Below are 14,621 nucleotides of genomic sequence, written 5' to 3' on the forward strand. Positions count from 1 at the left end.
TTGTATTAGCGACAACAACCAGAGGAATGTGAAAAACATGATACAAACATGATACACATGATTCACATCAAGTGCATGAGTGCAAGCATTAATATACGTGGTCTTTGAAACGCAGATGCAGATAAATAAATCAGATTAATAAGTGACGTAACCTGTTAACTATTATCTGCGTCCTCTGGGGCAAATGCTGATACATAAATACATAATTACATAAATAGCAGATTAATGAATACCGCAGCTTAAAAACCAAACCACCTTCAAGGTCATTTTAGTGCAAACCCTACTAAAACAGACTTAGTAGGAGTTTCAAGAAAACTGAAATTAAAACGAGAAAGTCCAATAACTAGATGAAAATCACGGGTAGAAAAAACATTCATAATGTAGTAAGGAACTGAAGACGAGAGAGAGAGAGAGAGTTTAAATTTTAAAAATATAAAACACAAGAAGTCAGACGTAGTCAGCCAATGGGAATAGTATCATAATGACCGATATTAATAAAACAGAACAAGCTTTCTTTAAAAATAATTACAAATTAGTGACATTTCTATAACTTGTCCATTAAATTTCAAGATCTTACGATTTCACAAACCACCTACTAAATAGTATAAACACTCGTGGCTTGGATACTAAACCCTACACATAATTATCACTTGGTTCACAAGATCATTTTTCCAACACAACCATCCATACACACACACACACACAAAGGGAATGCCAACTAAACCCTCTGGCACAGTACGCTACAAAATGAAAAATCGCAAATCATAAAGAAACCTATTAACGAAATATCTCAAGGAGCCAAAAAGAACTTTTTTTTTCTTTGAACTGAATTCACTGCATAACTCAAAGTACTTACAAACATCAGATTTCCCTCTCATCTTCCCCTACCTCCCTACCTCCCCTCCCCTCTCCCCTCCATGGTACCATTACGTAAATGGTTATCTTATCACCGATCAGCCGAGAGGCATCTCATGTAACAAGAGATTCCTCATCTGACAGTGTCTCCACGGAGAACGATGTGAGGAGTTGAACATACGTGAACACTTGGCCTACAGCGACATGACATGAGCAACTGAAGGTAAGATGTCCTTGCGATATATTAATTAACTATTTCTTTGAGAATGAGAAGCAAATACGCGATAAAGTATTGCGTTTGTTATATCAACAGCTGGGTCCTGTCACGCTTATCTCCCGATACCGAGGTCAACTCTTCTGTGTTACTATGCCACTGGATATGACTTGAAGTCGTTAAATATCATAGAGAGTATGTGCAGCTGCATCCTAAGAAAATAAACACGACCATGTTAAGGGTCGAATCTGCTTCCCATATGCTCACCCTACCACTTGCTTGGGAGGGGGGGGGTGTCGGAATGTGTGGGTGTAACCTTATACCCGTGTACTAATGCCATGCATAGAGACAAGGAGGGGTTTTATCACCCTCTACAGCCAGCTCTTCTTAGAAAGAAGAAGAAGGATGAAACGTTAAATTTTAAAAAATCCGATTCCCTTAAAAGATCATAGGTTCAGAGAGAAACAAACCTGTAATCGATTAACCGCTGATGTTCTTTTATAAATAAATAAATACATAAACAACACACACACTATATATATACATTATATATTATATATATACATACATATATACATGTATATATAGTGTGTGTGCGCATACGAGCGCGCAATAAAAACAATGCCCTTAAACGAAGGTGGCCTTTGAGAAAAACGAAACAACAGTATTTTTGGCATTAATCTTACGGCTCTTTATAAAGTTTAAAGCACAAGAGAGGTACTAGCAACACTGATTGCCATCTGGATGGAGTGATGATGATGGTAGATTGAACTGCGATTATATTCGCCTCACTTTGTACGTGAATACAATATTCTCAAACGTGTAACATTACACTCCATGCATTTCCATCCAAAAACCTCAGTCATTCATCCAGGATTAATAATAATAATAATAATTACATCACTTACTTTCTTGTTCACTTGTCATCGTATCATTCGACTGATGAATTTCCCCAATACCAACTTCTTCCCCCCAACATAGCACAAACTATCGTTTTTCATTAGCTAAATGTATTCAGTACTTTCGACCTGCTTTCCTATTCAAGTCTTAAATTTTCTCGTCACTCGCAAAAGACTTTATGTTTATATCTTTTTCCTTAAGACTTCTTTACAATTAAAGTTTAATCAGTCATAATAAAACAACTAAACATCTCTATGAGGTAAATGAGGGCTGTCTTTTCAAAAGCCTACATAACACATACTCCCAAAATGCCTTTATGTACAGTATATGCAGCCAAAGAGTACTGAATTTTTCGACCTGAAAGAATCATGATACCTACATAACAAACACATAATCATAACTGCAAAAAAAAAAAAGTATGACACTGAAATTACTGACTGAATGTGTATGCATACATATACATCCATAATATTCCACTTAAAGCAATTTTAGAATACAAATGCCAGCAAAAACAGTTTGACACTGTTAATGACTGAATGTGTCTGCATCCATCTGCATCTACAACACTCCAATTGAAAATCATAACAACACGCCAATTGAAAAATAATCATAACACTCCAATCATAAAATCATAACAATACGCCAACTGAAAAACAATCATAACAACACTCCAACTGAAACAATCATAAAATTCAAAAGTAAAACCTGCAATCTAACTCGCAAGAAACAAATTAACATCCAGATATTCAGAACCAATTTCCTAAACAGCGCCCATAGAACAAGTACGCCCACAACGGCAGATTGCATGGACGACTGAATAGGTAGGGGAGACGAAGGTCGGAGATGCTGTTCTGGGAAGAGGAGGGAGAGGGGGAGGGGGAAGAGAAGGGGGATGAGGGGAAAGGAGGGGGATGACATCGGATGAAACCACCCTGAACGCATCCCCATAGAGTGAATGAAATTTCCACCTGGATATAACTTAAGGAGGATAGATCCGACGACCCTGTCTGTATATGAGAGAGAGAGAGAGAGAGAGAGAGAGAGAGAGAGAGAGAGAGAGAGAGAGAGAGAGAGAGAGAGAGAGAGAGAGACTTGACTTTCCAGAGGGATATGGCAAAACGTTACGACTGTGTTGTCCCTTTTCATAACGGCATTTTTTTTTTCACTTTAACTGTTTCGAAATGAACGATAAAAACACGTACTTATACAACTTGCCTAATTTTATTTACGAACGATTTCGATAATTCTCCAAAAAGCAATAAAAAAATGGCAGCGTTCATCTGAACGGAATCCATCAGTACCTCTTTTTTATATATATAAATTTTGTATACTAGGTGAAACCCTTTCATTCTAACACTTCACACGAAACTTATTAAACTTCACCTGCTTAACCTCTTACCTGTATAAGATGATAACCTTTCTTTCTACCACCTGGTTTTTTGTTTTTTTAATGACAGAAGTCTAGAACGTATGCAATTAATTTTTAATAAATATTCCTCGGCTCCAATATTTTACAGTGTAAAACATCTGCTACATGACATACTATACTTACGACAACCTTCATTTCCTACACAGAACCATGAAGGTGGTCGTAACAGGTGGAGGCGGGTATGTTGGGTTTCACGTGGGCTGGGCAATTGCCCAGGGTGGGCACGAGGTCATATTGCTCGACCTGGCACGACCAGATCCAGAATGGCATGACCTGGCACCTAAAGTTCTTTACGACGCGCTTCCAAAAGGTAAGTGACATAAACTTTTATACAAGCCTAGAGGTTTTTCTGATAGAGTTTGTGTATTTTGTATATTTGCAACAATGGAGTCTATTTTAATTATTTACTATTACTATCACCAACGACAATTAGGATAGAAACTAACGGTAAAATAAGTCGCATTAAAAAAAGAAAATCAACGAAAAATAAGCAACTGAAGAAACCATACAAAATACATGTGGTAATTTTCTGATGATTTATTCAAGAAAATTACGCAATTACCATTAATTTGATAATAAAAACGTCTATAGATATGTAAGTTATACAGTAATGGACCCCAGAAATTTTAACTTAGTACGAACAAACAAAAAAAATCAGACTTACGCATTCCAGTGCTCACCAACAGCAGTTTTATAAAATTACTAAGAGAAATGGATATAATTCAATGCAGAGAAATGCAGTAACACGAGCGCTGGAATTAATGGCAATTCAGGCAATTCTTGAGTAAATTATGAAGCAAGCAGGCAATTACCGAGAACATTTCGCAGCGTGCTAGTCCATAATCCCCAAAAAATGAGCCTACAAACGGTACCTTATTTAATCTGAGTCATATGCACCCTATCAAAACCAGGAACGTAAGTATATATATATATATATATATATATATATATATATATATATATATATATATATATATATATATATATATATATATATATCTTTCATAAATTCCTTTTTATAAAAGGTCTAAAAATCTATAAATTCTACACCATATAGTTTCCCAAAACCTTCTTAAATGGCTATTTTTTTCAGGCCTGTCAAATAAAACATGCAAAAACAATATCATCTATGGATAGTTCGTGACACAGTAATTAAAGACACTTCCATAACAACCTCCATATTCAATATTTTTCATCATAACTTCCTACAACCTTGACGAAGAAAAATAAAAATAAGATTAAGTCAGTTGGGTCTCTAAATACGCCATCCACGCCCCCTCAATTCATATCACGGATGATCTTCGAAAACCGGTAATCGACTCGGTAATTATGTTTGTATTACGAGAGAAATTTGAGATTCGGAGAAACCATCGCCAATGCATTATACCTCTAGTCATGCGGAATGACAAACAGGAACCTGAGGAAAATGAGTGAAAGATGATGTCATTATACGGAGGTGGTTCCATGACGATAATTGGTTAATTATTTTAAATAGTCTCTGCTTGCTAAGTTACTTAAAATCAAGGATTTCTTGATATTTATTTTAAGAGATGAGGCAAAGTTTGACAGGCAAGAGCTTTAAAATGTATTTCTTCCTATACGTTCATTGCGAGCTTATTGTGGAATCCGAACCACATTATAGCGAGAAATGAATTTCTATCACCAGAAACAAATTCCTCTTGTTCTTCACTGGCCGGTCGGGGATTCGAACTCGCGACCAACAGAATGGTAGCTGAGAACGGAACCCGCTTACCCAGCGAGGAACGTAACTTTATGGCCTGTCCACACTAGCGGGCATGCCCGTCGGGCACTTCCAGCTCTTTGTATCTTCTCTCGCTTCTGAAGCAGTGTCACCAGACAATCGCATCGCCCTGGCTCAAAACTCAATCGGTCAGTATAATGGAAAGGGTTATGGGAACAGTGTTTGCCCGGCGGGCAGTGCCCGCCAGTGTGGACAGGGCTTCAGAACAGTAAAAACAGGATAACAACATTGAGAATACCTAGCTATATGACTGAAACACACAGCATCAACAATGGAATACAGCATCAACAATGGAATATATATATATATATATATATATATATATATATATATATATATATATATATATATATATATATATATATATATATATATATATATATATATATATATATACATATATATATATATATATACATATATATATATATATATATATATATATATATATATATATAAACAGCCATATAGCCATAAGCTTCATATGGTAGCTATCAAAGGATCATCCAGGAAAGGGAGCACGTATATAAAAACAACAGTTATTTTGCCGACGGCGTTTCGTACTATCTCATTGCATCTTCAAGGCTGTAATTTACAATAAAATGTAACTTAAAACCTTATATAAAACGCAAAAAATAAAATAACAAAAAACCACTATAAAGACGGACATGTCCTACTTAAACTAATTTAAAAGAGAAACCATAACATCTAAAAAGGCTGTCTGGGCGCCTCTAACATACGTAATCACGCCTTGCACTGCAGAACCAACATCAATTTTGCAGAATTTAAAATCACAGCTTTCACGCAAGACGAGGAGGAACTTAGCACATTAAAGTCCACTATGATTAAAACTACACCAGACAGCCTCCACACATATTCTTAGCATAATTTTTTTATATTTTGGTCTGTACCTCAATTTTTTACCTAACCTCTTCCTTTTTCAGATATTTTTAAGTTTCTCTGTTACCTCAGTTTAGGTAGGTTATGTCCGTCTTTATAGTGATATTTTGTTATTTTACTTTTTGTGTGTTTTTGTAAGATTTTAAGTTATATTTAACTGTATATTACAGCCTTGAAGATGCAATGAGATATTGCAAAACGCCGTCGGCAAAATAAAGTTGGTTTTATATACGTGCTGCCTTTCCTGGATGGCCCCTTAATAGCTATATATTATATATATATATATATATATATATATATATATATATATATATATATATATATATATATATATATATATATATATATATATATATATATATATATATATATATATATATATATATATATATATATATATATATATATATATGTATGTATATATTACTTCTACGTGTTCACCCCACCATTCAGACTGGCAACTAACTCGAGTCTATCCCACCAGCCAAAAACTTAATTCAATTTAAACCCCATTTCAGAATTCTGGGACGAGGAGGGAAGAGGCAATAACGCAAGTCTGAAATACTTCAAGGCTAACATCACCGATTACTCGACCTTGAGAACCGTCTTTCACGGAGCAACGGCCGTCATACACACAGGTTGGCTACTGCTTGACTTATACTCGATACACAATCAGGTATATGTACATAGGTTTCAGCTTGAATCATGGACTGCAGTCGTCTGCCAATATCGAGATTACATTGGAATGATAGTTGACGTTGATTGATTTGGAGCAAATTTATCACACAACAGAATATCTGATTATAAATATATATACCGTATACATACATTAATATATATATATATATATATATATATATATATATATATATATATATATATATATATATATATATATATATAAATATAATTAATAAAAATATATATACTGTATATATTTATTATATAATATATATGTACATATATATATACATATATATATATATATATATATATATATATATATATATATATATAATACATACATACATACATTAGACAGATAGTATACCAAGAAAGTTTTTTAAGGTAAGATTTTCACTGAAAAGGCAACGCTGACGTTTCAATTTTAAAAAATTTAAAAATGATGAATTAAAGATTTGTTGTAAATCCGGATGACTGGTGATAACAATACGACACAATACGACACTGTTGGAACTGACGACCAAATTCTCAGTGCCACCAAAAAAAAAAAAAAAAAAAAAAAATCCGTAAAGTCGGCATTTTCCTTCCTCCAGGGAGTGTTTATGAGGGGAATAATGATAAAACCACAGCACGGAAAAATCAATTAAACTGTATGTTAAACTGAATAATAAAAGCACACAACTGAACAATAAATTAACCCCTGTATGCAAAAAAAAAACTAACATTTTTTTAAAACCATTTAACCGAATATAACATTGACCGTTCACATGAACATAACACTTACCATTTAACCGAATATCATAAACACCCACACCTATCGAAATAGTTAAACATAACAGAAAACGGGTACTGAAACAGGTTGTCATTCACTGCATCCAAATGACATAAACCGGTTCCATGGGATTACCCCACTGTTGGCGTGTCAGGGGAGAGGGGATCGAGAACTGTGCTGCTCCATCACACGAGAATGGAGAGATGGCTCTGCAATAAACGAGGAAAACACGCCCTGGGTCTCTTTCATCTTCATTCTGACAGCGCGTGCTGCAAATGGATTTCCATGGAGGGCCATTCGTTTGCAGTTGTAATAACAAGGAAATGCATAAAAAAATGTGTGCGTGGATTACTGCCATCAATTCCGAATGTTAATGCGAGGGCAAACAATATTTCAAATTTGTAGCATTTGTTTTTTAAACATTAAATGATATATATATATATATATATATATATATATATATATATATATATATATATATATATAAATTATATATATATATCCCCTGTTTTTCCCTAAAGCCACTCCTTGGGGCAGCAGGCTTCTAAGTTAAACACAATAGTTACTGCCACATTCACACTGCAACTACTGAACTGCTGATGATCTATATGCAAGAGAACTGCCACAAATTAACTGCGCCCAAGACTAAAAATAAACTATCCTTCTGGATACACAAGTGAGCAAATACTCAAAAAGGTAGAAATTTAAAATCTCTGCCTATGTGTGTCTGATCCTCACGGCCAGTGATAGTTCACAGCACTTTTGCATTTTGGTATTTACTCCATACAACATGCCACATCAGAAAACAACAAGAATAATACTTCAGTCATGTATTTTACCATGTCACTTCCTAAGCTGTACATATTTTTCTTCCAACTAATCATTACAGGAGTTTTCTTCCAACTAATCATTACAGGAGTTTTCTTCCAACTAATCATTACAGGAGTGCATGCATACCTAACCTTCCTTAACCTAGAACACCAAGTCTTTAATTGGCCTAGATTGCTTTAAGTTACTGAGTAAAATACATGGATGCATCCTAACCTAACCTAAACCTAACCTAACCTCCTAACCTAACCTAACCTAACCTAACCTACAGTTCTGGATCCTTTTTGGTTGGGGGGCATTCCACCCCATGGACCCACCCTACCTAACCTACAGTGCCATAAAATACTGCATTATGGTAGTGGCATATACAAGGATACATGCACTTCTGAACATCATAAAATTATATAAATTACCTCTACCAGTTTTCTCTACAGTTTAAGATGGCTTAAAAAACAATTTCCAATAGGAATTACTGTCAGTCATTCAAAACATATAAAAAACTTACTGTCAGTCATTCAAAACATATAAAAAACTACTGTAAATGGAATCAGCAGCTGGTAAAATTTCACTGGGCTGTTAAAACTCTACAATTAACCAAAATAGCAAGTGGTTGCTTCCTTATGCTGTAATGGATAAATTACCCAAAATTTAATATATCTTATTTTCATTTGGGTCACCATCATCAAAATGATCACTGCTCTACATCATTTACACAACCATGAAGTAAAATTCCTGATTAAAAAATTTAACATTCTGACAAGAACTAAACAATTTCTTCATTAAGTGGATCAGCAACATTCTGAAAAAACAGATCTGGTAAAAGTCAACACTTCTCAAGTTTTATTATGACAGTAACTCCACCAAGCATGTAAAACTGAAGGATTCATATGACTGGTAAAGTAATGAAAATGTCTCACAGAACATTTGTCATTGGATTATGCTATTTCTGCCACTTGGGAGGAGAAAGAGTGCATCACATCTGAGTGACCAACAATTTATAAAGTACTCCATAATAAATATTACACCATATGTAAACAAACAAGAGGTATATTTCTGCATCGGAGTAATATCTCAGTGACTATACATTTGCTAATGATATTCCTCATGTAAAAATTTGTGTAAATGATGAGGCAGTAACATAAATCAATTTAAAAACTATCTTGCATAATTATGGGCTGCTTGTATAATAATATCCAAAACATGATCAATTGGAAAAAGTCATAATAAAACATGAACTACAACAAACTTGAGACACTTAAAAGGAAAAACCCATTAACTGTAATTGATTGTCAACAGTGTTAAATACATGATTACATCCTAACCTAACCTTAGCTAGGGCACATTGTTCTACCTACCTCAACCTAGATATTATTCACTTATTAAAGGCGTATGTCATAATAAAAAAAAAAATATGACAGATGGCATAATAAAAAAAAATAGAAAATATAAGAGAGATAGCAGTAATTTACATTGGATAGGCTGCCACGGAAAAATCATTTATAAATATGGTGACATGTCAACAAACAACATTTATGATTTCTGTGCGTTATCAAACTACAGTACTGGAATTATTGTTTATACCCTGTGTTCTATGTGGGCCTTGGTAGGCGAACTGGAACCAAATCAGTTATGTCAGTAACCTAACCCCGCTGTGAAACCACAAATTATAAAAGTGCCTTAGCATAATTTAAAAAACCTAAATCACGCTAAAATAATAATCTTATGATGGCGTAGGCTGATAATGGGCTACTTATTACTAAGCTGACAGCGAAAAAGTCATGAACTAGGTCTAGCGGAGAGGGGCATACGTAGGCCCTGAAATCAGAGCCTTGCTTAGGCCAGGCCTTTTTCACCGCTCAACTTACGCCTATGGGGTAAAGATTCATATTTTTTTACATATTATTAAGCTTATTATGAACCATTTCACAAACATCTCGTGACTTACCTTACTTCCAGCACAAGATTATCCTTTTCACAGTCATGTCTTTAGTTTTCAGAACTAAAACACTGTCAAGGAAACGTCACTACAGGAATGACAGCAGCTGTCATCATGGTCGCGCCGGTTGTGTTCCCTCTAAACCAAACTGACCGTAAATAAACTATTTCACCAGTTGACAGTAACAGCAGGCAAGCACATAAATAAATAAATAACCTGATAAATATATAAATATATATACACATTTACCTAAAAATCAGCCGTAGGTTAACTAGTGTGTAACTAAAAATTCAGAAAAAACGGTTCCGCAGTCACCCGGAATTGACAGACAAGTGACTGACAGGGCAAAGCGTCCGAAAACGTAGCAAAACACAGATCATTTGCATCTATTACAAATGTTGGAAAGACTGTTTGCCTTACACCTTCTGGTCGCACTCCCCACCCCCATCCCTCTACGGATAATGCATTCACGTAAGAAGAAATGCGTGTGTCTGTGTGCATGGTGTTCGTGCAAGATAGGGGTGAATGATACGGCGTGTAAAGGGGTTTACACGCTGAAAAGCTCTCTCTCTCTCTCTCTCTCTCTCTCTCTCTCTCTCTCTCTCTCTCTCTCTATATATATATATATATATATATATATATATATATATATATATATATATATATATATATATATATATATATATATATACAAGTGATACCTATATTTATATTATAGTAACTAGTTTATAGCAAATAAAATTTCACCAAAGCTCTATCACAATGCATTAATTAAACAGACACTATCGTCCCAATATGAATTTATTACATCAAAACGTATGGCTACTAAATCTTAAACATTCCCAACCCAATATTACCAATATATATTAGCTATTATAGTCAACTAGTTTACCAAAGAATAGCAAATAAAATCTCACCAAAGCTCTATCACAATGCATTAATTAAACAGACACTATCTTCCCAATAAGAATGAATTTTATTACATCAAAACGTATGGCTACTAAATCTTAAACATTCCCAACCCAATATTTCCCTTCTTCCTAACACTTCTCTGTGGATGACCTGACCCGATCCCCATCCTGCCACAGCGTCATACGGGATATCAGGTCGTGAGCAGCTCAGCGCACACATGACCCAGCAAGAGGAGGTCAACGTCACAGGAACCAGAACCGTCATCGCTGCTGCAACAGACGCCAAGGTAAACATGGACGGAGATCTATGTCCTTCCGCCATATTGGCACCTGCGTTACGCGCGCATAAGATTGAGTGCGTATGTTACACAAAAATACAATTTGTATATACATATAAATATGCACATATAATGTATTTAATGATTAATTCAGCAATATTCTAACTTATCTGAAATGGGAAATGCTTGCTTTGACATTTCATACTGGCCCTCAACCTGTCACCAGAGACTGGTATGAAAACATCCTCCCTGTGATATAAAATTAAACGTTTATTCGGTTCGCAAACTTGAAATACGAACGTTTAGCACTTACAAATACAAGAAATCAACTTGCTCCAGTCATTTCTTCTTTTTCTTCGTTCGAATATACTTTAATAAAACCTTAGAAAATGCCGCTGGCTTTCACAGTATCCTGTGAACCACCATCTGTTGACAGGTCCAGGCTCTGGTGTACACTTCAACGTACAACGCAGTTTTTGGTGGACAACAAATCCGGAATGGCGACGAATCACTTCCGTATTTTCCTCTTCATGAACAATCGGATCACTACTCAAGGTTTGATAAATGTTTTGTTACATAAAAAGAGGTGTTTTGTGTCCTTGTGCAGTCCAAGTTAAAACCTGAGGGTGAAGAATTTTATAGCTTCATATTTATCTTTATCCCAGATAAGAATATTTTTTAAATCCGTTAAAGTTTCATGATTCTAAACCACTAACACTAAAACGCTCCTGTCTTGGAAATAGTTAGCATTTTCAATGATATTCATGTCCAATTGTCTTTAATAACGGAAAAATTAATATAATCAAATGTCATTACTGCACAATACACCATTAATCTTCAGCTAATGTACCTTGCAAACCTATTACAAAATCTTCAACCAGCAGATGTCAATATGGTCGACTTTCATACTTTGTTTGGGACAACTTACATCTACTGTACCGAAGAAACGATAAGATTTAAGTATATTATACTCCTCAGAACAAAGACCATCGCAGAGATGCTGGTCCTGATGGCCAACGGAAAATACTTGCCAAGCACGGAAGAAGAAAAACCCTCATCATCCTACAATGGGCGAAGTTTAACATACGAATCCCTCCCACTGCCTTCATTAACATCCAAGCCCTCGCCGGTTTCGGGACCTGGGAATCAGAGAGAAGACCCTTCCGTCGGGACCGGAAGAACACTTCCCGAAAAGTGTGAGAGGACCCTGCGCACATGCGCTCTGAGATTGGCGGGTGTTATGGGACTAGGGGAGCGGCGACACTCCCGCCGTGTCATTGATGCTCTCAGGTGATAATTGTCAAGAGGAAATAATGATGTGTAATTTTAAAATAATTAAGACAACTTATTAACTATTGTATTACTGGCATTAGTAACCATGCTACTGTCCTCATTTAAATACTGTAGTTATAATCAGCTACTCATAGATATCATTATAAGACGTATTTTTCCTAACAAAACTACTTTTCATCATTTTCAGTAAAAACTTGCTTTTATGTTTCATCCAGTTTGAACTGATAATTAACTCTTTTATTACAAACATATGTGGATATATGTGCACAAACGTACACACACACATACACGTGTATGTATACAGGACTTCTAACTATCCATTAATCTAGGTGAAAATTCATATTTTTCTAGTTCTGGGTTCCTGTGTACCTATGGAAGGAAAGAAAACCTCGTCGATTTCATCGGGATACAGGTAAAATCATGAGATTATAAATAAGTCATGATTATTTTTTAAAAGATTCGCTTTTACCAAATAATTATAATCTTTTGCCCTGCCTCTAACCTGGACCACTTCATAATAATCCCGGACAGATTTCTCATGATGCAGCAACTCATTGATAAAGCTTAAAGGATTATATCTGAAAATATTTGCTGTATGTTACCTGGAAATATTATAAGATTCAGAACAATGAAATGTTTGTATTCAACTTGATGATTCTCTACATCGGTTTGAAAATACTTTTACAAATAAATTCTAATTAACTCCAGAATACTTTTTTACGCGCCACTGCACTAAAATCTAACTGTCACATGTTCAGTGCAAAATAACATTTATTTCAACTGTATAAAATGTTAGCACCAAAACTTAGGCCATAGTTATTGAACAAAACTGAAAGGTAGGCCGTAAATAAATTTTTCCTTGCAGAATGCCGTGCAAGCACACGTCAAAGCCATGATGGCACTGCTAAAAGGAGAAAGCACTTCACCCTGCGCTGGAGAGGCCTTCTTCATCTCGGACGAAGTGCCCAAGAACCATTTCGAGTACTTTCGTCCTTGGTACGAGGGACTCGGATATGGTTTTCCTGCCGTAAGACTCCCCCTGGCATTGATTATGGTAGTCGCTCACGTCCAACAGATTATTTACAAGATGATCCATAACATATTTCCTTTCAAGCCGTTCATCACTCCCGCAGAAGTATACAAATCCGGCGTAACTCATTACTTCAGCTGCAGTAAAGCTAAGAAGTGTTTTGGTTACGCGCCCACGCGTCCGAATGACCAAACGCAGATGGTGGAATATTATAAACGATTAGGCTGCTCGAAGGATCCAGCGAATGCTCCATTTTTTACAAAGCTTTCCGTGCAGACAATATTTGCTATTGTTCTTTGTTTGATTTTTTATTTCATATTTGTTTAATGGATATATAAACAATAAACGAAGGATCAATTTCATATTTTTCTGTTGGTTTCTTTAAAGTTTCTCACATGGATAAATTCATATCTCCCCAACTGACTAATTATAGCATGACCCATAAAAATGTAGCTTCTGTAATTACAGAACCCACACCAAGACGTACTACTGTGTTCTTTCACTAATCTATTAAGAAGCCGACAGCTGTTTCAGCCATTAACCCACGGCTATCCCCTAGAGGGGAAGGAGTTTTTCTCTTGAGCATAAGGCAGTGCCCGCAGATTCGATTACAGAAAATAGCCAGTTCTCTATACTTCATAGAAAACGAGGATAAAATAAATCATTCATTTTGAAAACTTTCATGGCGTCTAAGAGCATTGAGTTGCCGTGACTAGAAACTGTACAATATCTCAAACATCTGGTAGACACAAGAAGCTGTCCATACACAAAATGCTCACAGATTCTCATCAAGCAGCTTCTCATTTACATCTTTTATTCTAAAGGCCAT

At 35.4% G+C, this 14,621-nt stretch overlaps 1 protein-coding gene across 1 annotated transcript; it reads left to right on the forward strand.

The window, feature by feature from the left end:
• Positions 1–956: 956 nt before the first annotated feature.
• LOC136830710 (short-chain dehydrogenase/reductase family 42E member 1-like) lies at positions 957–14,154 on the forward strand. The gene is made up of 8 exons (XM_067090494.1): positions 957–1,078; positions 3,545–3,708; positions 6,579–6,698; positions 11,369–11,478; positions 11,906–12,024; positions 12,448–12,759; positions 13,114–13,174; positions 13,628–14,154. The coding sequence occupies exons 2-8, from the start codon at positions 3,549–3,551 to the stop codon at positions 14,117–14,119; spliced, it is 1,374 nt and encodes a 457-aa protein (XP_066946595.1). The 5' UTR covers positions 957–1,078; positions 3,545–3,548; the 3' UTR covers positions 14,120–14,154.
• Positions 14,155–14,621: the final 467 nt, after the last annotated feature.

The sequence above is a fragment of the Macrobrachium rosenbergii genome, chromosome 47 (genome assembly GCF_040412425.1).
Source record: "Macrobrachium rosenbergii isolate ZJJX-2024 chromosome 47, ASM4041242v1, whole genome shotgun sequence".
NCBI classification, from domain to species: domain Eukaryota; kingdom Metazoa; phylum Arthropoda; class Malacostraca; order Decapoda; family Palaemonidae; genus Macrobrachium; species Macrobrachium rosenbergii.